Here is a 24294-nt window from a genome sequence, read left to right as displayed (position 1 = left end):
CTGAGGCAATGGGGAAATTACACTCAAGAGTATCTAACAACTATGTAAATTGTGATCAATATTTAATGAATTCTGAAACCTTCAGTTTGGTTACAGTCTGGAAGAAAGGATATAATAGATAAGGAGTCAGATCCTAAGCAGGCAGAAACTAGCAAGGCTCTGCTGTATGGGAGCTGAGCTAAATGAAGCTGTGCCAATTTTTGTCATTCCTTAATTTAGCATTTATACCCATCTTTATTTATGAGATAAACTTTCTATAATCAAAGACACATTTGTTCTACTAAGTCAAGTGTTTTGTTCAACTGCTTAGTTCCGCTCCAATCCAACATATGTCTAAGAGAGGGTAGGGGTGGGGGTGGGAAACCAAAGTGATCAACTTCCCTATCTATAATATGGTTTTTTAAAAAACAATTAGCATGCTGTTAAGTATAATATTGGAGATAGACTTCTTAGGCAATGAATGCACTAATGAAATTCTTATCTGTCAGATTTTTTAAAATGCAAATTAAATGAAAGCCCTGAAATTGTGCATCTGGTTAAAGCCGAGAAATAAATATGAGCAATCAAAATGCTTAGCTAAGTGAAATTTTCATTCCATGATGCCTTGCAATTCAGAAAGAAAAAAGAGACTACAAATGCCAAACCCTGAAAAATGGCGCAACTTAAGCTGATTTGTATTAGTAAAGGTGCCACAAAGGTTTCAGCATTGTGCCTTGCCTTATAAAACGATCCTCCGCAGGTATCACTTTCGTCCGGTCCACACAAATCACCTTCCCTGGCAGCAATCATGCCAGCAATGCAGCTGTTTTCTTTTAAATATGAGACACAACACTGCTTCTGAGCAATTCTACAACAAATAAAACATATGTTGCTTTCAAAAGTCAGGCTTCTATTTGCAAACACCATTATACAGTAAGAACTGACATCACTGGGCATACCAAATATTTGTCTTCCATGCCTTTCATTGAAATCATTTTGCAGCTCCAAATGCTGAGTCAACAGGTCAGCAGTGCAGTGGCAAATGGGGTGTTTGTGTGTGTGTAGTAGCAGTGCTGTGTTCTCCAGGACAGAAATGAGATGGAGCAAGGTTGGTGGAGCTCTGGGTTGGTGGCATCAGTACCCTGCAGGGTCACATGTTTCTGTGGGGCTGTTGCCACCATCAACCCAGACCTGCCCTGATCCCGCTGTAGCCTTGTCCCCATCTCCTTCTCGGCCAGTGGTAGTGCTGCCAGCCAGAGGGCACCTCTGTTACTGCTCCACCTCCCCCATGTGCTGCTACTGCAAGCAGTTATTAGTACTTGTTTTTTTTATATTATTCTTTATTTTATATTATTTTTATGCATGGAGTAGTTGGCAAATATATATATTTCCCCCCTGAATCATTTCAGATGCTATTGTTTATACTGCTACTATTTCAGTCAAATAACAGAAATGGTAGTGTTTGCCAAGCTATAGGAATACCAGTAATAAAAAGTTATCCAGTAACTTTAATACTGAATCTGCAGTTGGCCAACGGTTCTTCAAAGAACACTTCTTTAATCTGTTAAGGCATCCTGAGTTTCTTTTCATTCCATCATTTTTATTTATAGGCAATATGTTATCACTGGTAAATCGTAGCATACTCATGTCAGAATAAAGAAATGAAGGTGCGGTGTAGAGAATGGAAACATAATAACTGATTTACAGTGCAATCATATGCATGTCTGCTCAGAAGATAGTCCTATTGAGTTCCATGGAGCGCAAATATTTAACTTTATTATTTAAAATATTTTTAAGGACAAAACCCTCTCAAGATGGTATACAATTAAAGAACAATACAGCCGAATAACAACAAAATCATTAAAAGCTAGTAAAAATAATCTGAAACATCCATTCCCCGCAAATTCCAAAATACAGTACATAATTATAATAAAAACCATCAACAGACCACAACTCAAGAAAAAGCAGGCTAAGGCATTCCTACACATTTGAAGTAATGGGGGCTGTTGGAGCACAGTTGGTAAAACATTCCAGAGATGTGGGGCCACTTTTCCTTTGTGCCTGAAAATTTAATTGCTCTTGGAGGTGGACAAGTAAGAAGGGCCTCCTGTGCTGATCTCAAAGAATGGGCAGCTAAGCTGCCTTTCCAGTAGTGAATGGCCTGATGGGCTGGTGATGCTCCCCTGACCTCTGGTTGGTCACATTGCTGCTGCTTACTGGGAGGTAGACAGGATGTGGCAAGACAGCACTGAGATCAGTGTGGTGCCAATCCTGTGCTTCTGCTGGTGTGTTGTCACTGTGATGATCCACAATTGCTTTGCCCTTCCCCCTCTACCTCCCAGTAAATAGCAGCAACACAACCAACCAGAGGTCAGGTGAGCACCGCTTATCCCACCATGCCATCCGCTGCTGTGTCTTTCATGTAACTTGGACTGAAACCATTTAAGGCTTTCAAGGTTAAAAGCAGAACTGGAAATGGCATGGAAATGCATTGGCAACTAGCGCAGCTAGTATAGTATTGGTATCACATGATCCAACTGCCTAGTGCCCACCATGGTTTTACCAACCATAATGTGCAAGGGTCTAGAAAACCAGTGGTGTGTTTCAAATTGCCAGTCCATTTGTCTGTATCCTCAGACGGCATAAATTGAATGGTATCCCATAACAACATGACCAGATGGTACATTAATCCTGTCCACCTCAGACTCTGTTAAAAACAAAGTCAACACAGATATTAATGACTTTATCTGCAAAATGTCTAGCAATCCAGTGCATGCTTACTTAGGAGAACGTCTAATTCAGCTCTATAGGATTAAACCTACTGTAATCTAGCCTTATGTCACATAAATTAAGAGGTCAATGGCAATTTTGCAGCTATGAAAGTTATTGAGTAACTGAATTGGGTAATTCATTTTAAGAAATATTTGGATTTTAAGATTGGCTCAGGCTGGGCCAGCCCTGCTATGCAGGATGATGGAACAACCTGATTCAGATGGCAACTTGAAGGCGGGATGTCTGAATGGTGCTGCAATTTTTTAAAAAGCTTTGACCCAAAGAAGAGAGGGAGAAAGCAAAATGTCATGGATCAGCAGTAGGCTTACACCATCATACATTTACTCACATTTTACTCTGAGTTGGAACCAGCATTGTCTTTCAGTAAGGAGGTGTCTAGCAAGCTGTTGTGTCTTTCCTTGTGGAAAGACAAAAGTAACTGGAAATGTCCCCTTTTCTGAAACGCTGGAGCATGGAGAGAATCCTGAGCTAGGTGGGCCCATGGTTCTAATTTAGTATAAGGCAATTTCCTATTATTCATATATACACAAGAAAACACATTCTGCGCCTTGATCAACATAAATACACTACATATGATCCTGCTAAAGGCAAGCATTACCACTTCATCTACAGCAAACAAAAGATTCAGTTATTCCTATATTTTATTTTTGGATCAGTATATGTATAAAAAGCCCTAAACAACTCAGGCCCCACATATGTGAGAGAGCACCTCCTTCTCTACAGACCATCTCAGGTGTTAGGATCAGCAGAGAGGGGCCTTCTTGGTAGTTCCACCACCCTCAGAAGTCCAGGGAGTGGCCTGGGAGAGAGTTTTCTCTGTGGCAACCCTGAAGTTGTCGAATTCCCTCCCCACAGAGTTGCGCCTTACACCTTCTCTGTACAGTTTTTGGCAAATGCTAAAGATGCACCAGTTTACCCTTGCCTTTGGAACCTGAGAAGTATATTTTCAGGACCCGTCTATTCTTGCTAATGTAATTTGTTTAAATTGTTTTTAATACTGAATTTCAGACTGTTGTAACCTGCCTCAGGACCTGCTGGTGAAGGGCAGGTGGCAACAACAACAATAATAAATAAAAATATTACTGCTGCTGCTGCTGCTGCTGCTACTACTACTACAAAAACAACATCCAGCCTATATGTTCCATTATTACAGTGACCAGGCTATGATAAGAGGCAGAATTTCGCACTTGCTATAACATGAAACTAGGAAGCCTCATAGGGTATTGTATGTGTTTGTGTGTGTGAGACCCCAGCCTATAATCACCAAGTTTCCTCCCACCAAGCCACTGTTCCTCAACCACTTTTAGGTCTGGTTGTGTTATTTGTAAATTTGGTATAGCAGGTTCCTGTGAAATAATCTTTTGAGCAGGGGTTCAGTCAGATATTTACATATGAAATGAGAATAAAGACCCATTCATTAAAATGCTAAATCCCTTTGTAAGGAGCTCATTTACTTAAGTTTGATCTTTAATTATTTAGTTTTCAATTGTGCCCAACACTTTTTTCATAAACTAGAACTAAGTTTTCTTAATTGCATTTCTGCTATTTTAGACCAAGGGTCTTGATTCCTTTAAATAACTCTAACAGTGCACTTCTTAGCAAACTGTAATACTGAATGCAGTGAGATTACACTGGGGTAATGTACTTTGTAAAGGCCAAATCCAGAGGGCTCTTCTTATGTATGGTTGTGATTAGAAGAAATAATACCATTCACTCAGTTCTAACTGTGCAGTCCTCTGCCTAAACTGCCTATGAGTATTTTATGTGCATACTTTATGAAAAACAGATTTTTGCACTTAGTATATATAGGTTCTCAGGATAGAGCAGGATGTTTATCAGCCAAGGTTGAATACATTATCTTGCTCTCCTGTAACATAAAAATTCAGGGTATAAACTGTGATAAACCTCATTCTCATATCTTGCAGCTCTTTTGGTTTGGAAGAAAGTGCCTAAAAAAACCTTCATTAAGGCTCAGTATTCTGAGAGAAGAAAGCATGTTCCTTATATCTCGAGCATAGAAATCAGGCAGCTATGACTCATGGAATAAACTTCAATAAGATCATGAAGTAAGTTTGTGTGTGTGTGTGTGATATGGATCATAAATCAGACTATAAAGTGATTTTTCAGGTTCTTAACTTTATTTTACATACCTGCAAATATCACCATCAGTTCCACTTATAGGGATTTCTGTACATTCACTGTTGTCAATAGCCCACTGTTGTCCAGCAGCACAGCAAGTTTCAATTAAATCTTTTGTTGAACCTGAAAAATGTCAGATATGCAATTATATGAAATGTATTGTGGTTATTAAAAAGATTAAATCTGCTATAATGAGTTTTGTAGCTGTTTCCTGTTTTTATTTTATTAATTAATTAATTAATAATTAATAATTAATTACTTGATTTATATCCCGCCCTTCCTCCCAGCAGGAGCCCAGCAGGATTTTGCACAAAGAGGATGGACTCTAGAGACACCTGGTGTATATATCTGTGAAAATTTCTTTATGGAATAGCTTACCATTAAAATGCTACTTCTTGCACTTCCATCTACTCAGAGGTAAGCCCATCTGAGTCCAATGGGATTTACTTCCAGGTAAGCATGTATGGGAGTGCAGCCCTCACACTTCTCTTGGAAGGCTGTTCCAGACAAAAGGATGCATATCTGAATATATACTACTAGCAATGTATAATGTATGAATAGCCTACCCCAACTTGATTACTATCCTATACAGTGATCTTATTTTCTAAGAATGGATCCTTGCCAAATGACACTTTCCATGGACAAGAGGGAGGTGTCAGCAGGTTAAGGGGAATCCCAAGGTTTGTAGAAGTACCAACAATACTCCCCAAACAGCCCTATGAGGACTGAGTATGCTCAGTGGCCACAGAATGCTGGCTGATTATTGGAAGGGGAAAATGGACAGCTAGGAAGGGAGCAAGAATGGAGTGAGTATTCTGGAAAGGGGCATGGTTGTCTATCTGGAACACTCAGCACTCCACACTGCAATGCTTTTTTCTTCAAGGTGATTTCACAAAACATCTTGATAGCGTTAGTTAAGGCAGCTTTTTACACACCGAGTTCTGCTAACCAGACCTTTACTGCTCTAAAAGAAAGCTGTTTACTAAGGGCCCCATCCAACTTTTAACAGCATGGAGGTAGTGCAATATCGCTGCTTCCAATACTGCTTGGTAGAACTAGAAATATGAGATCTTATAGGAGGAGCGAACACAGTGGCTTCCTCCCACACCAGAACAGGACAGAGGAACACCGGCATGAAAATGAGCCACAGTGTGACTTTGAATCTCCATTGTGTGCCACCAAACACATCCTCAAGTAGCCGTCCAGTGGAGCGTTTCCATATTGTCAGGGGTCTTTGACATCAACTCCAGGAAATGGAGTTTTAGACTCTTCAGAGGCCCACTGTGAATTGTTTGCAAGGCACTTTGAGGGAAAGTTGCTTGCCTCTGTAGCAATCTTGATGGCCCATCCACATCTAGTGTAGTCCCCAGTGAGGTGTCCAGTACAACATCTGCTGCAACTTCTTGGGATCAGTTTCAGTTGATGCAGCCTAATGACGTGGACAAGGTGCTTGCGATGATGCAGCCAGCAACGTGTCCTCTCGACCCTTGCCTTTCTTGGCTTAATTAAGCTTGCAGATGGGGTTTCACTGAGTGGATCCAGGGTGTGGTCAATGTGTCATTGTGGGAGTGGTTCCAGCAACTTTGAAAGAGGTGGTGATCTGACCGCACCTCAAAAAGCCCACCCTGGACTCATTGAATGAATGAATCCTTTATTACAGTCATTGGCCAATAGATTAAAATCAGTATAAAAAGCCACAAAAATTAAATTACATATAAAACACAACTGCTGGTATTTATTACAAGCCAAATAAATACAAATTAAGTAGTTCCTTAGTCAGAAGGCTGGCAGCATTTTCCCCTAATTTGCATTGTGAGGGGAAAAAACTTTGCAACACTTTCGGTAACAGAAGGTGACATATCCCTAAAACAGATCAATACCAAATTTGCAGAAATACTTCTAGGCAAAGCAGTTAACAGAGGAAAATTAGCTTCTTTCTGCATTCACTGTACAAATTGCAAGACAGTAGAACATGATCAACAGATTCCATTACACCAGCTCCGCAAAGACATGTCCGTTCACTGACTGGGATCTTATTCAATCGTCCTTTCAACAGTGCCGATGGCAACACATTAAAGTGGGCAAGAGTAAATGCTCTCCTGTACTTTGGAATAGTCAGTGAATACAAATATTAAGCTGCAATGATTCCTTAATTGTTGAAGTTATTATAGAGTAGTGGAGATCAACATTTATTAGCAGGAGTTCTCAAATGCTGCAAATCTAGGTCTACTCACTAATAGGCAAAAAACCTTGTGGTTTAAGAATGTACCTATAGCCCACAGATATTTCTATCAAACTTTAAAAAGCAGGGAAATTGGGCAGCTGTAGTGAATGCACCAGGGGAGCAGGGGACCTGACCTCCTCTCTGAGATATTGGACTGCCCTACAAATTTGCCAAAATGCAAACGCAATTTGGGTTGGTCTTTCACAGTCCAATCCACTTGCTGTGTAGCTTGGAAGAATTTGATAACATGTGCCTCTGAGCATATTATTGATATTTCTCCTTCCAATTTTCACACCTCCTTCATTTTGGTCCAATCCCGCTTTCTGTTTGATATGTTCTGCATATAATTAAACAAATAGGGTGATAAAATACACCCCTGTCTCACACCCTTTCCGACTGGAAACCAATCAGTTTCTCCATATTCTTTCCTTACAGTAGCCTCTTATCCAGAATATAGGTTGCGCATCAGAACAATCAGATGCTGTGGCAACCCAATTTCTTTTAAAGCATTCCTCGTTTTTCATGATCTACACAAAGGCTTTGCTGTAATCTATAAAGCACAGGGTGATTTTCTTCTGAAATTCCTTGCTCCGTTCCATTATCCAATGTATGTTTGCGATATGATCTCTGGTGCCTCTACCCTTTCTCAATCCAGCTTGGCTGTCTGGCATTTCTCGCTCCAAAGAGCCTTTGTTGTAGAATCTTCAGCATTACTTTACTTGCATGGGATATTAAGGCAATAGTTCGATAATTACTGCATTCAATGGTATTTTAACATTAGACAATTTAGGAGCATGAGAGTCAACATTATGAAGAAAAGGGGCCAAATCATTTAAAAATAAATTTAAAAGAACTGGGGCAAAAATACAATCCTGTTTTACCACCACCACCCTTAACAGAAATTGGATTAGTAATTTGACCCTGCTCCCCACATCTAACCTGACTGGAAGTCTGATTACATAGAAATTTAATAAGAAATAATAAATACTTGTCCATACTGCTATTCTGTAACTTAAACCATAACAGATCTCTTGAAGCCAGATCAAAAGTGGACTTGAGATCAATAAATGCAGCAAAAAGCTTACCACCAGGAACTGAAGTAAATTTCTCAGCTAAAATGAGGTAATATACAACAGTGGTCTAAGTCTGAGCAGCCAGCTTTAAACCCAATCTGTTCCTCATCAATTATGTTGTTTTCCTCCATACAGGATAAAAGCTTATGTTTCAGGTACACAGCGTAAAGTTTCCCAATTATTGAGAGAAGGCTGATGGGGCAATAATTAGCTGGGTTGGTCCTATCACCTTTTTTGAAAATAGGGACTATAATAGATTTACTCCAAATCTCTGGGGGTTTTTCCAGTTCTATTAATAAAAGTAAAAAGAGTTGAGAGTAATGGAACCCACCAATCAGGGTTACATTTTAAAAGATCTGGGGGAACAGAATCTGGCCCAGGGGCTTTCCCACATTAAAGCTATAAAAACAAATCAAGGATTTCACCAGGAGTTACAGGTTGCCATTTTGGAACATCAGGAGATAGTTGAAAACTACACATAAAAGGGTTACTGGAATAGTGTAGAACTGCAGAAAAATATTCCCAATTGTAAGATGAAATACAATAAGCAGAGAATCTAAGGGGATGTGTCATGGCCGCCATGACAATCCACCAAAATAATTTGCTATCCTTTTCAGTAGCAGAAATTAGTAAATTCCATTTTCTCATCTCTTCAGCTTTTTTCTTTTGGTTAATGAGTGCTTTATATTCATGTTTCAATTTATAATAAGCTTCAGGTAAACATTTAGCATACTTCACTACGATAGATGGAATTCACCTGACTGATTTGATTCTTGAACAACACACAATCATGATCAATAGTGTAGAACTGGAATAGTGTAGAACTGCAGAAAAATATTCCCAATTGTAAAATGAAATACAATAAGCAGAGAATCTAAGGGGATGTGTCATGGCCCCCATGACAATCTGCCAAAATAATTTGCTATCCTTTTGAGTGGCAGAAATTAGTAAGTTCCATTTTCTCATCTCTTCAGCTTTTTTCTTTTGGTTAATGAGTGCTTTATATTCACGTTTCAATTTATAATAAGCTTCAGGTAAACATTTAGCATACTTCACTATGATAGATGGAATTCACCTGACTGATTTGATTCTTGAACAACACACAATCATGATCAAACCAATTCTTGCTTCTAAATTGTTTAACACCAGCTGAATTGCTGTCTTCCGGTAGTGTCCTTTGGTTGTCAGAGGTAAGGGCCTCATAATCAGGGACTGATCCTGGAATGCCGGGGCCCTTGGTCATCAGCTTGCCCCGGGCCCCGGCGTGTTTGTGTGCGCACATGCACGCGGCCCCCACGCCCCCACCTACCTGTCTGCTGTCTTTTACCATTGCCCTTAACAAAGATGGCAGCTGCGGTTTCCCTAATGGGGATGAAGCCTCCACCGCCATCTTTGTTGATGGCACGCATGCATGCTACGCGCGCGGATCTCTGCCATCAACTAAAATGGCGGCAGGGGCTTCAGTACCTTAGGGAAACCGCGGCCGCCATCTTCATTAAGGGCAATGGTAAAAGACACCAGACAGGTAGGTGGGGGAATGTAGGGGGGCCACGGATCATGGAAGGGGAGAGGAGGGGCAGCTGAGGGGCCCCCTGTAGCCCCAGATGAGATAGGAGAAGATATTTTAGTAGAAATAAACCCCACGGTAACAGACACAGGCTCAAACCCAGTCAAAGGAGATCACAGTGCACCAGCTAAGTAGGACCAACTTAGTGACATAAATTGGCTGGCAATGAGATATCTGGAAGAGGACGAGTTGGGAAGCAACATGGAGCCGGAAAAGGCAGGGCTCCCTCAAATAGACATCATTCATCCAGTTTGATCTAATGTTAGCAAATTGAGCCCACTTAAATATGAACTTTTACATCTTGGTTCAGGAGATGAATTACCTTCTGCTCAGTTGGAAAGCATAATTAATACGGACTGACACAATGGCCCACACAGAATACGAACGGAGCTTACCTTAGAACATCCTGACCAACCTTTAGTGTTTCAAAGGAATCTCTCAATCCTCACCTGGAATATTGCACGATGGAAATCAAAGACCAGAGATAACTCCTTCATCAACTACCTACTTAATTTTGATAGTCTGATGCTACAAGAGACCTGGGCCTTAGATGACATAGAATTAAATGGCTATACTGTTCACCAGCTATATGCCTCCCCCAGAGATAAGAAGGGCAGGCCTAGGGGTGGCTTAGCAATACTGATCCCTACTAGACTTTCTGTTTCAATCACTAACCTTCCCTCCCTGGATCAACTTGCAATAGCAGTGATAGTTAAACTAAAATATGATACTCATAAATGTATATTTCCTCCTCAAGGTCCCCGGCCTCAAATAAGACTGAGATGGCAAGGCCTAGAAACCTACATTGGAGATTTATTACAAACCACCTCCGACATGCAAGTGCTTATTCGGGGAGACTTCAATGCCAGACTGGGGTCAAACGATAACGACCTTTATGCACACCATCATGTATGCCCTCCAAATAGGCCTTCCTCTTCCATGATAAATATACACCTATCTAAAGACAATACTTGCAATTATGCAGGACTTCAGCTGGCCCAGATGACACAACGAATGGACCTGTGTATTCTAAACGGCAGTGTAACAGGTGACACTCCAGGAGAATTTACATTTTGGTCAGGTGACAGGATGAGTGTCATCAATTATGTAATTTCCTCCTGTAACTTGCTAAATTTTGTGGTCCAACTGGAAATAGACAGCCACCCAGATAGTGATCACCTTCCATTGGCCCTGGCTTTAAAGCCTTTAGACTGGCACATGTTCGCAGTAGCCGCCTTCCAGCCTAACATTGAGGCCAGAGCTTGGAAAAGTTACTTTTTTGAACTACAACTCCCATCAGGCCTAGGCAACATGGCCACTGGATTAGGCTGATGGGAGCTGTAGTTCAAAAAAGTAACTTTTCCAAGCTCTGATTGAGGCTAACATTAGAACCACTAGGATCAGATGGTCCCCGAGGACTGAAAGGGCCTTTACACAGCTTCTATGCACTGACCAACTCCACATGATCCGCTCTTCGATCATTGCAACAGGCCCAAATCAGGGGATCTTAGATCACTATGATATACTGGTTAAAGAGCTGAAGGACCACCTAACAGCAAACTGCACAGGGAAACCACGAACCAACCAACTCAGATCTAAGAGCTGGTTCTATCATGAGTGTATTGCTGCAAAAAATGCTCTCATTGTGAAATTCAGGTCGTATAAGAAAAATCCCTCAATGGTACCATTGAGCAACTTAATATACTGTAAAAAACAATATAAAATCTTGCTTAAGGCAAAAAAGATGAGCACGCAATGAGCAGTATGTGAACAGCTCATCTGTGCAGTCAAGTCCAATGATACAGCTTCCTTTTGGCGTTTAACTGCACCTTCATCTAATTCTGGCCCATTGCCTTTTGACTGTCACATCCCTGCTGAGGCTTGGGAAGCCCACTTTTGTGGATTGTATACAGAGGAGGAGACATCAACCTTACCGCTGGAATGCACTCTTGGATCTCTACCCAAATGGCCCCCTGTCTCAATTTCTGACATAACTGACCTGGTAAACCAACTAAAACCAGGCAAGGCACCAGGCTGTGATTAAATACCCCCAGAGCTCATTAAAAGAAATATCGAATGGTGGGCCCCAATACTAGCCATCCTCTTTACCTATATAGACAAAAACGCTCACATCCCCCTTGACTGGGGCCTGGCTGTTATCATTCCCATTTTTAAAAAGGGAAGGAAAGATAACCCAGCAAACTATCGCCCAATTAGTTTACTGTCCATAATCAGCAAGCTATGTGCTAGACATCTTTATTGGAAACGCCTAGCTTGGATGGACCACAAAAATATTCTAGCTGACCAAATACATGAAAGCACCTCCTTAAGAATTAGGTGCAATCCAGAGGGCCTCCTTTCAAGCCCTGTTCCAACCTCCAAAGGAGTAAAGCAAGGATGCATACTAGCCCCACTGCTGTTCAATTTTTATATAAATTCACTGCCTACAGCCCTTGACTCCCTAAATATACATTCTCCAAAGCTAGCCCACAGGCACCTACCAGTGCTACTATATGCTGACGATGCAGTAATTTTGTCCCAGTCACCCATAGGACTGTCCTTGCACACAGAGCTTGGAAAAGTTACTTTTTTGAACTATAACTCCCATCAGCCCAATCCAGTGGCCATGCTGGCTGGGGCTGATGGGAGTTGTAGTTCAAAAAAGTAACTTTTCCAAGCTCTGCAATACTGCCATGATGAACAACTACAAATAAACTATCAAAAAACAAAGGTCATGGCCTTCACTAAAAGACCGAGGATTTACAAATAATAATAATAATAATAATAAATTTTATTTCTAGGCCGCCTATCTGGCCGCACAAGCGGCCACTCTAGGCGGCGTACAAGATCAAGTAAAATACAACATACAAACTATAAAAACCCAAGGACTACAATATAAAACGAAACCGAACCCACCCATAGCTAAAACCAATAAAATTAGGCTATCCCAGGGATCTTGTAGGCCTGCCTGAATAGCCAGGTTTTCAAGGCTTGGCGAAAACTTGGCAGGGATGGGGCATGGCAAAGATCATAAGGGAGAGTGTTCCAGAGGGTGGGGGCCACGATTGAAAATGCCCTCTCTCTGGTCCGCACCAGTCTAGCTGTTTTGACTGGTGGGACCGAGAGAAGGTCTTGAGTGGCTGATCTAGTCAGGCGGCATATTTGTTGATGCTGGAGGCGTTCCTTCAGATAAGCTGGGCCGAGACCGTATCGGGCTTTAAAGGTTAGTACCAACACCTTGAATTGGGCCCGGTAAACAACTGGTAACCAGTGTAGATCTTGTAACACCGGAGTGATGTGATCGTGGCGACGGCTGTTCGTAATCAAACGTGCCGCCGCATTCTGTACCAGCTGCAGTTTCCGGACCGTTTTCAAGGGTAACCCAACGTAGAGCACATTACAGTAGTCTATGCGAGAGGAGACCAGGGCATGTACTACCCTTGGGAGAAGATGGACAGGCAGATAGGGTCGCAGCCTCTGTATTAGATGTAATTGAAACCAAGCTGCCCGGCTCACTGCCAAAACCTGAGCCTCCATGGACAGCTGGGAATCAAGGATGACCCCGAGGCCTTCAGGGGCAATTTTACCCCATTGAGCACCAGGTCTAAAGCTCCTAATCTTTTCCTGTCTCCCACGAGCAGTACCTCGGTCTTGTCAGGGTTTAGCTTCATGGTCTAAAAGTGGACACAAGATTGAACAGGTAAAGACTTTCAAGTATCTGGGTGTTGTTTTTCAGGCAAATGGCAGCCGGAAGGCCCAAGCAGAGCATGTTGCCCAGTCAGCCCAAAGGAGTGCTTCTGCCATATTAAACTTTATCCGCACCTGAGGCAGCCATTACGTACCAGCGGCAATAAAGCTGTTCAAGACTAAGTCTTTAACGCAGCTTCTATATGGAGCACAACTTGGCCCCTATCCCAGTTTCACAGCTCTGGAAGTGGTACAATCCAAATTTTTGAGGGCTGTCTTCCAAGTACCCCATTGAGTCCCAGATGTTGTCTTATGATTAGAGGCTGGCCTGCAAAAGGTCAAAACCAGGGTTTGGCTCGCTATTTTCAAACTCTGGCTGAAACTAATCTTTTTTCCGACTGGTTTGGCCCCACTAACACTAAAGGACAAGTTCCAGTCATTATGGAAACAAACCTTGCCTCAAAAGCTCCAGCTATATGGTCTTTCCCTGGGCTACCTCATTTCCCAAGGATATGATATGGCTTGGTCAACATTTAGGCAATGCGTTGCTGATATCGAGCGCCAACAAGACTTGGGCTTGTCCTCTAAGTATGCCTCAGTGGATAGAGCGCTACATTTCAACAAGCCCGCAAATTATCTTTCTACATTCTCAGTGCAAAAACATCGCAGAGCTTTCACACTGGCACGTTTCAATGTCCTCCCTTATGCTGTCCTGGAGGGCAGATATATAAAAAAACCCTACTACGATTGTAAGTGCCCTTGTGACGCTGGAGAGGTGGAAACAGTGACCCACGCCCTCCTACACTGCCCATTTTATTCTGATCTATGAAGATCTTTAATTGTATCTCTCCTATCAAATACCCCAGGACGATCAGACGCATTTTATGTCCTCCTACTTCCTTCTGATCAAAATACTTTTATTACTTCCAGTGTTGCCAAATTTTGCACTGCAGCAATCAAAATTTGCCATGAACTGACTCCAGCCACCTTGTAATTTCTGGTTGTTCTGTTCCATTCTGTTTTATATTGGATTTTATAACTATGCCTTTTATAATTATGCCTTTGATAATTCTATTTTATAGTACTGTGTTTTAACAATTTTATCTGACTATCTCATGCTGGTCACTGACCGTAACAATAAAGAATTGAATTTGAGATAGGATCACTCTGCTTATCTTTGATCCCTGTTGATCACGTCTCATTTTAAAGCACTTGGAGAAGGGCCTTCTAATGTTTTCTTGATCAACTTCTTCATGTTACATGGCATGCGGAACTGGTTCTGCATTCTTTTTCAATGTGATGAACAAAACAGAACACGTGTGAGATCTAACCGCTGGATCATGTGCTTTTTCTCCTGCCATGGTAATTTGTTCTCAGATGCTTTGCATACAGTGCTTTAGCTACATAATCCCAAATGGCATTTACTTTTATTTTGGGCAAGAATATCACATTTCTGACTCAGATTTAAGCTATAATTCTTTGTAAGTAGCTCCAAAGCTTAGCCGAATCCCCCTCTTGTGTTTTCACTGCACAGTTTTATTGCTTACAGACCGTGCTGTGATTGATCAAGATAATTTTGATTCTTTCCCCATCATGCACATTTTTGTACCAACTACAGCTTTGCTGATAATATTTTCAGTTGTCTTATACATTAATGAGCATGTCAATAAATGCAGCACATAACTTGTTACCTTCTCCTGGTCTGATCTGAATGCGTCCATGCCTGCTCCATAGAATATCAACAGTGGTGCCAGGAAGATAATAAACAGTCACATATTTAGACTCTAGCAGGGTAGGATTCAGAGAGAACTGGGGGCCAAGGAGAGAAATAATAACCACTTATGATTGTTCCCCAATAATTCACTGGTTCTACCCAGTGGCCCAATCCAGAGAACTTTCAGCATGTGTATCTAGTATATGGTAGGGATGGGTGAGAGATTCGATTCAGTTCAAGCCAAATCTATCAAATTCACCCTTTCTGAAACAATATGATAACTGAAACACAGCCGTCCTTCGGAATTCGCACTTATTCAAATTTTGCAATGCAGTTTGCCTGCTCAACGATGCTTACAAAAATGCGTATGTTAAGGAAAAGTGTATAAAATGAATATATAAGTAAAAATAACATAAACAAATGCATTATATGATGAGAAATTGCTTACAAAAAGCGTACATTGGTCATAACTGCCTATAAAGACTGTGCTTATTAGGAGAAATTTGCATGAAAATATTGGAGAATTTTCATGAGGGTTTTTTATTTAAAAAATCACAAATTGCTGCAGAGATGTGGAGAAGTGAATTTAAAGATTAGAAAAATGAAACACGGAGAGAACCAAAACTGACAGATATTTCCATCCCTAGGATACGGGCCTATAGAACCATTCATAGCAATAATCAGCCCTAATTCAGAGAAAGTTAGTCATACTTAAAATGTATTCAGATCAATGGGACTTAAGGAAAGGAAAGGACACTTTGAACTCAGCTGAATCGATTGCTTCAGTTATTATGATGTATAAAAAGTACCACAACAAATGCTCTTAAAATGCACTGGGTTCCCCCCCCCCACTTAGTCTTGAATTTATCCAGAATCAGTCTGTAAACCTCGCTAAGCATCTGGCCTCTCTCACACCTAATTTTATATTTGGAAGTGACATCCCTGCTAGACATTTAATAACACTATGAGAAAATAGCCCACAACTACCAAGACTATAGCTGCATGCTACTTTGTATTACTGAATTCTTATATTTTCCAGAATGTTTTTCAGAATGTTATTAACTAGTTCACTCTAGTGATTGCAATAAATCCCACCAGTTTAGAAATCCTAACCCCATTTTGAGTTTAGTCCAAATCACCTCCAAAATTAAACACATAACGGGTTCAGAACATTAGCCCATTTTCTCTGCTCTCACAGCTACAGTTGCACTTTTCTTTCACACTCAGGCAATGACAACAGTGACACTGGGAAAGTTGGCATAGAGACCTCTGTTACCCTTGAGGCCTGGTATCTTGAGCACCAGGAACCCTAGGAAATGTAGTTTCCTGGAGTTTCTGGGTTCTTACCAAAGGAGACTTCCTATCTACACTTCCTATCTAGATTCAGTGAAACACACTAGTGTGCAAGATACCTTGGATTGCGATGGTAAACAAAGTTACTTGAAAGTATATTCTATTAATTTCAACATGTTTAAAACCAGGCTGATGAAAGCAGTTATATTTGTTGATAATTTCATGTACCCTCTGATATGGTGCATGACTGCTTGCTTAGAAGATCTGTTGTGAATCTTTTTGTATCTTGAGCAATTCTGGGCCATCATTAAAGTTAAGAAGAGACAGTGCTCCTAATCTTTTAATCGTTCATGGGGTGTGCAGACATCTCTTCTTTTATCAGTGTTTCAGGGTGGCTCTGCAAAGCTTGAATAAAGTTTATCCCATGTGTGTAGGTGAACTTTCCTTCAGAAGCAGCTCACTCAGTGGAGCAGAGCCACAAACCAGGCAGTGGTGTCCCAGGTATTTACAAGGAGGAAGAGTGGAAGGTGGCAGAGTGGTTGGTATGATGTGGGTGCCCCAGCAGGGGTGACAGATTTGCTCGTCTGGTGTATCCACATTGCACCAACTTCCTCACTGCCTCCCCGTTCTCTCTCCTGGTGAGCAGCAGCAACGTAGCTGCCTGGAAGCTAGCATTGCAGTGCTTTCCCGCTGGGCAAGATGCTTCTGCTTTCCTCTCTGTCCATACTGCTCTGCAACTAGGCAGCAGCGTTGGCCTACACAGCAGGTGGCAGCAAAGTGTTGAAATACAGAGCTGCATGTGCCATGTGGCCAGTCCTGCACCTGCTAAGCTAGCCTAAGCTTGAGGTATGGAAGAGGATGTTGTCCTCTTACTAGCAGGGAAGTTAGATTCAGTTACCAGTCTGGTCACATTTTGTACATGGAATGGGAAAAGAGCTTTGCCTCCGGCAGCAAAATGGTTTAGGCCAGGCCTGCCAGGCAGCATTGTGCAGGAAGCTAGGCAAGAACCCACACAATGCCTAGGCAACTGGACAATACTCACTCTCTCCAGTCTGAGAGGATGCAATGCCTAAAGGACTTAGCAATGCCTCTTCTCTGTCCACGCTCTCCTTTTGCCTCTCAGTACAGTGCTGGAGGCTGCTCTGCACCAAGACAAAATGGCTCAGAGCAGGCCCAGCAACAACAGCAAGCATGGTTGGCCAGTGCTGACACCCGGGCTAACACCAGTTGCCTTTTGGGAGTGGGGGGCTGTAGGCAGAAGGGCAATCTATTTTGTCCCTCAGCCAATTCCACCTCTAAAGCGTTTGTTGATTTTGCAGGCTTTCCTCCTCCCCTTCCTCCCCTCTCTTCCTGTCTTTGTTCTCAGCTAGTAATGGCTCCTTCAGTGGAAACCACGTGGCTGCTTCAGTATGTATGACTTTACCTCATTATAGTAATAAACCTTAAGTTTCTTTATTCTTCCAACTACAAGTGTTAATGGACGAGTTATTTCTGCACTCTGCTGCAATATACATCTCCCAGAAACTCTTTTAACATTAACTCCTTTCTCTTTTTTTTAAACATGATTTGACTTGAGGTGCAGTTACGCTGCAAAAGGCCATTCAAGGCTCCAACCCACCACCTTCATTTTCCCAGAATGCCTCTGGGCATCAATACAGGTGGATAAGCAGACTATGTGAAGGAATATGCCTGGAAAATGGCAAAGGTATGGGCAGGATCTGTAGGTTGCAATTTGGCCACCCTACCTCAGCCATCACAAGTTTTACTGATGAGAAGCAGAGCCAAAGGCAAGATAATGTGGTGTCAGGAGGTAGCATTTGCTTTCCAAATTCCAAGAACCTTCAGAAGTCCAGTTCCTTCCAGATAAGAGAGATTTTGACAGGGTGTTTAGACAGCGGCCACTGACTATTAATAGGAAGGAAACTATTGAGATTCTCAACAGACATGAAGGTGTCAACATCTCTAAGAGAACACAACCTCAAGGCCTTAAGCAGCACTCTGAGTCTGGATTTCATTCTGCAGAAATCTCCTGGTCTGCAGCACCAACTTTACAATTACAAAGACATTCTGGGACAAATAAACATAAAATCTATGTAAGGTCAAGTCCTTTGGCTTCCTCATAGCTTCCTACTTTGTTATTTTATTAGCTGCTATAATCAGTGTTTGTGGAAGAATGTCGGCAATTATGATTGCGGTCCAAGGTATTTCCTGGATTAATGAAAAAGCTGATAGCCCAAAGCTCTGCCTCGATCCATTAAACTCAGGCAGCCCTGAAGTCCCCAGGAAATGCCTGTGGTTGGAGCTATAACTGCTGTGAACATTCATTGTGGGGGAGGCAGCTGGAAGAGATGGGGTTCATAAACATTTCCCCACACCCAAAATTAAATATGCTTGTATGTCTGTTGGCTGACAGGGAAGCATCAACTGGAATGATTGTTTGGTTACGAGCAAGTCAAGGAAATTACCAGTAACTATCAGGAGCATAAATGGCATCTTTATATTCAAGCAGTGACTTTTCCAGTTTTTATAAAATCACCTACCATGATGGCCTCTGGACCTGAACCTTAGCAGGTTTCCTACCCAGGGGCACCTCCTTCATGTCTCCAGTTTTCAAACTGATTGCCAACCAAAAAAAAAAGGGGGGGGAGGAAACATGGTTTCTATTCTCCCCAAATAGTAAAGTCTGCCACTGCAGGAGAACTGCTGCACCTGAAATTGAAAAGGCTTTATCACCTGAGAAAGGATAAGGTGCCTGCAATGTGCATCCAAATCTATCAGAGAAGAAAACAAGAAAAGAAAGAGAGCTTCAGATTTCACTGATCAGCTTTGGACCTGGTTAAATAATTGGAACGACATGAGACAAATCAGAAACAGAAAGGGCTGCTTCCAAACATTACAGATACAGAACCTAGTGGCCCTTGCCACGCCAAAACTTCTCCCTCCTAAGCTATGGCACTATAGTGCTAGAGCACCCAGGCTGGGGGCTGCCTTCACTGACCTCACCCCACAACTTCCCCCTCCTTTGGAAAAGGGAGCCCTGTAACTCCATGCAGGCCACCAAGTTGTTTAATCTGGAACCATCTGCATGCAAAGCATGGGTTCTACCCACAAAGTGATTCTACCACTGCAGTTTCACCCAGCAACCAACTGTAATGTGACGAATCCACCATAACACCACAATTCCTAGTCGTGTGACTCAGCAGAGAGATTATGTCTATGCAGCAAGTCTCTTCTATTATTTTGAAAATTATCTTATATAATTTACTAACACTGAGGAGAGGGTTCAAAAACTGTGAAGCAACTAAGTTCATTGATCTGGGTTATATTTAAAACTTGTAGTTTAAAGCAAATATGCCTGACTTAATAATAAGTATGTTTTATTCCAAAATAACGTCTACTTTCTCCACAGGACATTTAAAAAAAGAAATGGGTGTAGTTCTACATATGTTGCAGTTCATGAAATCAACAAAAACATCCTTTCTAACCAGTGCTCTGTAAATGCTATGATTCCATGCAAACTTACAAAAAATTTTCCTCCCTCTCCAAACACCTGCCACTGAATGAGATGTTGGACACAGAATATCCGTTTTTAAAAGGACAAGTTTCTTGTCCTTACAGCTGCAAACATGTGGGCAATGCATGGTAAAAATTAATAATCCAGAGGGGATGCTGAATTAATTGGGCAAAATAATAAAACATTCTGGCAAGGAATATCTTTGCCTCCAAAGCACTGGTTCCAACACTTCTTACATTTTGGAAGCAGGGTCACACAATACCAGAAGCAGAGCCATGGCATAGCGTGATGTCAGCAGCAGACCTCTTGCCATTTTTCTTTTTAAAATATCAATAGTACATGAGTATCTTCTTCTACAAGATAGTAATTTCGACATCATTAGAAACTAATGCTTTCTCAGAATGATCAATTAATGTCCTATATAGATCCTATTGGAAGGGCTAAAAAGAGGACAATAAAGGACACGATCTAGCCACAGTCAAGGACTGTTGAGTCCCATTGATTGCAAGGACAGGGAGCTACAAAGATGCTTTAAGGCTGCAATCCTGAGAGTGCTACTGAACTCAATGGGGCTTATTTCTGAGTAGTTATGTATAGGACTGCACTATTAGTCTCCCTTTGAAAGTAATGGGAATTAAAATGTTTTCAACTTTGGTTGGATCCTGTCCTAAATATAACAGCTGGTTTTAAATTCCTTGCCTTGATTTTTTAAAAGGATCCCTCCTAAGTGGATTGTGCCCAAATGCATGAGAAAAGGATAGATGGGTAACCGCACCACATATTTTTTTTATTTATGCTTCCTATAATTCTATAATGAATATCAAGAAAACTGAGAAGCTGTACAATAAGAGCTAAAAAGAAAAAAATACTGAGAGCTGTAACTTGCATGATACGTTACAGGGCCAGCAAGGTGTAGTGGTTAGAGTGTTGGAGATAGGGGCTCAAATCCCTGCTCAGCCATGAAGCTCACTGGGTGCCCTTGCACCAGTCACTGTCTCTCAGCCTAGTCTACCTCACAGGGTTGTTGTGAGGATAAAATTGGGAGGTGGGGACCATGTTTGTATGCCACCTTGAGCTCCTTGGAGGAAAGGTAGGATATGTTTTTGTTATGTGCCTTCAAGACGATTACAACTTATGGCGACCCTATGAATCAGTGACCTCCAAGAGCATCTGTCATGAACCACCCTGTTCAGATCTTCTAAGTTCAGGTCTGTGGCTTCCTTTATGGAATCAGTCCATCTCTTGTTTGGCCTTCCTCTTTTTCTACTCCCTTCTGTTTTTCCCAGCATTATTGTCTTCTCCAGTGAATCACGTCTTCTCATGATGTGTCCAAAGTGTGATAACCTCAGTTTCATCATTTTAGCTTCTAATGATAGTTCTGGTTTAATTTGTTCTAACACCCAATTATTTGTCTTTTTCACAGTCCATGGTATGTGCAAAGCTCTCCTCCAACACCACATTTCAAATGAGTTGATTTTTCTCTTATCTGCTTTTTTCACCAACTTTCACATCCATACATAGAGATCGGGAATAGCATGGTCTGAATGATCCTGACTTTGGTGTTCAGTGATACATCTGTGCATTTGAGGACCTTTTCTAGTCCTCTCACAGCTGCCCTCCCCAGTCCTAGCCTTCTTGGAGGCACATACTGCAGCAGTGAATGGGGGTGCAGAGTGGCAGTATGCATTTTGCAGGACAGGCAGGGCAAAGCTGAGGGAGCTCTGGGCTGGTGGCAGCAGCAACTAGGGATGGAAGGATCTGACCATTTCGGTTCTCCCAGCTTCTCATTTTTTCCAATCTTAAATTGAGTTCTCCGCATTTCTGCAGGAATTTGCAATTTTGTCTTTTATAAATACCCTCATGGGAATTCTTCAGCATTTCAGAAATATTTTACCCACCATTTCAGTGCCCACAAACAGAATGGAGAATTTCAAGAGGACATTCATGCACACCTCTACTTAAAATATCTGCTTCCAAATATGTTACAGATCAGAGCAATATTTTGCTTTATAAAACTAGTGTTATGCCAGGGTTTATTTGCTTTCTTCAAAAGCAGTGTTCGGAAAACACCTTCAAGTGGTGCTTCATTGATTTTTCATTAGGAAAGTTTTGCAGTACTCTAAAGTTAATGGAACTTTCTTGCAACAATCTGCTGAAAAGCAAGGAGATACATTACAGGCATTGTTCAGCCAAAAGTTAAGCTCTTTTAAGTAGTATTTATTTCAGTGGGAGATTCAGTGCTCAGCTTTCTCCATTTGAAATCTGTGATGCCTGAGTAGTTTATCTTTGGCTGGATTCTGCCCTTAATTTTTAGAAATGGAGCAAGAAATTATGAACCAGATGATTATCAACACAAACAGGGTTGAATTCAACGTAGTGCTAAGCTGAACGTTCCACCCAAGGTCAGGGTGGGCCCTCTGGCACAACACCCTCCATGGCTGCCCCGCCTCCCATGTCATGATGTTAGCATGTGCTGATATATCAATGTGGAAACCCACACTGTGTGTGTGTGTATGGTCTGGGAGGGTGGTGATGCTCCATGATCAGTTGAAGACATTCCGCTAGTACAAGACTTGAGTAGAATACTGCCCATGGATCGTAGTTGTACATCGAAGCTAGCAAAGAAGGGATGGGGAACCTTCAGAGCCCTCCAGATGTTGTTGGACTCCATCAGCCCCAGTCAACATGGCCAGGAATAATGGAACTGTAGGCCAGGAGCATGTGGAGGGCCACAGTCCTATACTAAAGAAATACATTTAAGGCTTAAATCCTATATCCGCTTACCTGGAAGCAATCCCCATTGATCTCAGTAGGACTTATTTCTAAGCAGATGTGTACAGGATTGCACTAGTGACTAGTCAATCAAGTTTCTAGGTGAATATAGCTAAGCAAGGCTTGCTAGATTCTCAGACTCTTTATTCCTTGAGTGCAGGCTTAATAAACACCAGACATTTGAAGCAATACAATAATCAAGTGATTCATTTTTATTTTATTTTATCTTATTTATTGGCCACAAGGAGAGGAGGATATTTAAAAACTGTATTCCCACAAGTGACAGGCAATTGGCAGTAACCACTTCAAGTGACAGATTAGCCTGAGGATCAGCCGTATTAAGAATGCTGGAATCCTAACCATGCCCTGCAATTCCTTAGACCCAAAATAACACAAGCATATAAAACGTATCTCAGCTTTCCAGCTTAGTATCAAATTTGTTAACTGGGGGAAAAACAAAGATAATAAAATATGTAAAAATGATCATGAAAACAGCTGATGTTTAGCATACCTGAGTGTCAGCATGGAATGCAAGTTTTGATATGGGGAAGAGCAGTAAGAGACCATGGGGCATGGGTTAATAAAGAGTTGCTCCTTTTTTTTACTGAGACAAATTGTGTTACTTAGGCTCAGAAAGTCAGCCCCTTATGAAATCTTCTTTTCAGCAGTGACTAGGGTTGCCAAGTCGAAACCATCTGAAAACCTGAGAAAACGGGGGTGAGCCCTAGTGACGTCATGGGGTGGGCCTTAGTGATGTCATGGGCCGGGTCCCAGTGATGTCATGGGGCAGGCCCCAGCGATGTCACGGGGTGGGCCCTAGTGACATCACAGTGGTGGGCCCTAGTGATGTCATTAAGCATGATACATTAAGTATCAACCACAGTTGCTTGGAGCATACTATTCAAAAAAAATTCTCTGATTGGAAATTAAGATAGAAATCTTACCTAAAAGAGTGTGTTCCCAGGTCCAGCTGAAGTGACAAGGTCATCCCTTCTCACCGGCTTAGGGAGCATGGATGCAAAATGGAAATGTACTGCCTTCAAGTCGATCCGGACTTATGACAACCCTATGAATAGGGGTTTCATGGTAAGCGGTATTCAGAGGGGGGTTACCATTGCCTCCCTCTGAGGCTGAGAGGCAGTGACTGGTCCAAGGTCACCCAGTAACTAAGCCGTCGCCGGGTAGCAGGTCTAATCCAGGTAAAAAACCCAAAGCTGGGGCCCTTCCCAGTGACCCTGCCAGCCAGCACACCAGCCAGCCAACTTACACCGTATCTGCTCCAAGTTCCTCCTTCACTTTCTCTCTCTGATTGCGCCGCTGCTGAGGAAGCCTGGGCTCTCCTTGGGCCTCAGGGGCAGCCAATGAGAATGCAGGGTGGTGCTTGTTGGGAAGATGAATGGAGTCCTTCCCCAGCTTGGTGGGTTGTTGTGCTGCCAGGGTGGGTGGCGCAATGTACGTGCGTACAAAGGAGAGAGAGAGAGAGAGAGGCAAAGGAAGGAGTCGCTGAAGCAGGTAGAAGCAAGGGGAGAATTAGTGTAT

At 42.0% G+C, this 24294-nt stretch overlaps 1 protein-coding gene across 12 annotated transcripts in view; it reads right to left on the bottom strand.

Annotated features, from left to right (window-relative positions):
* FBLN2 (fibulin 2) overlaps positions 1-24294 on the bottom strand; it is a 266919-nt gene that overhangs the window by 87790 nt on the left and 154835 nt on the right. For all 12 annotated transcript variants that reach the window (XM_061618173.1, XM_061618171.1, XM_061618163.1 and 9 more), the window contains 2 exons: positions 4923-5034; positions 718-847 (listed from right to left, as the gene is read on the bottom strand). In XM_061618173.1, the coding sequence (XP_061474157.1) occupies positions 718-847; positions 4923-5034 (242 nt within the window). The remainder of the gene's footprint in view (positions 1-717; positions 848-4922; positions 5035-24294) is intronic.

This window comes from Rhineura floridana, chromosome 3, assembly GCF_030035675.1.
Source record: "Rhineura floridana isolate rRhiFlo1 chromosome 3, rRhiFlo1.hap2, whole genome shotgun sequence".
NCBI lineage: Eukaryota > Metazoa > Chordata > Lepidosauria > Squamata > Rhineuridae > Rhineura > Rhineura floridana.
This window is presented reverse-complemented; position numbering and strand designations above follow the sequence as displayed.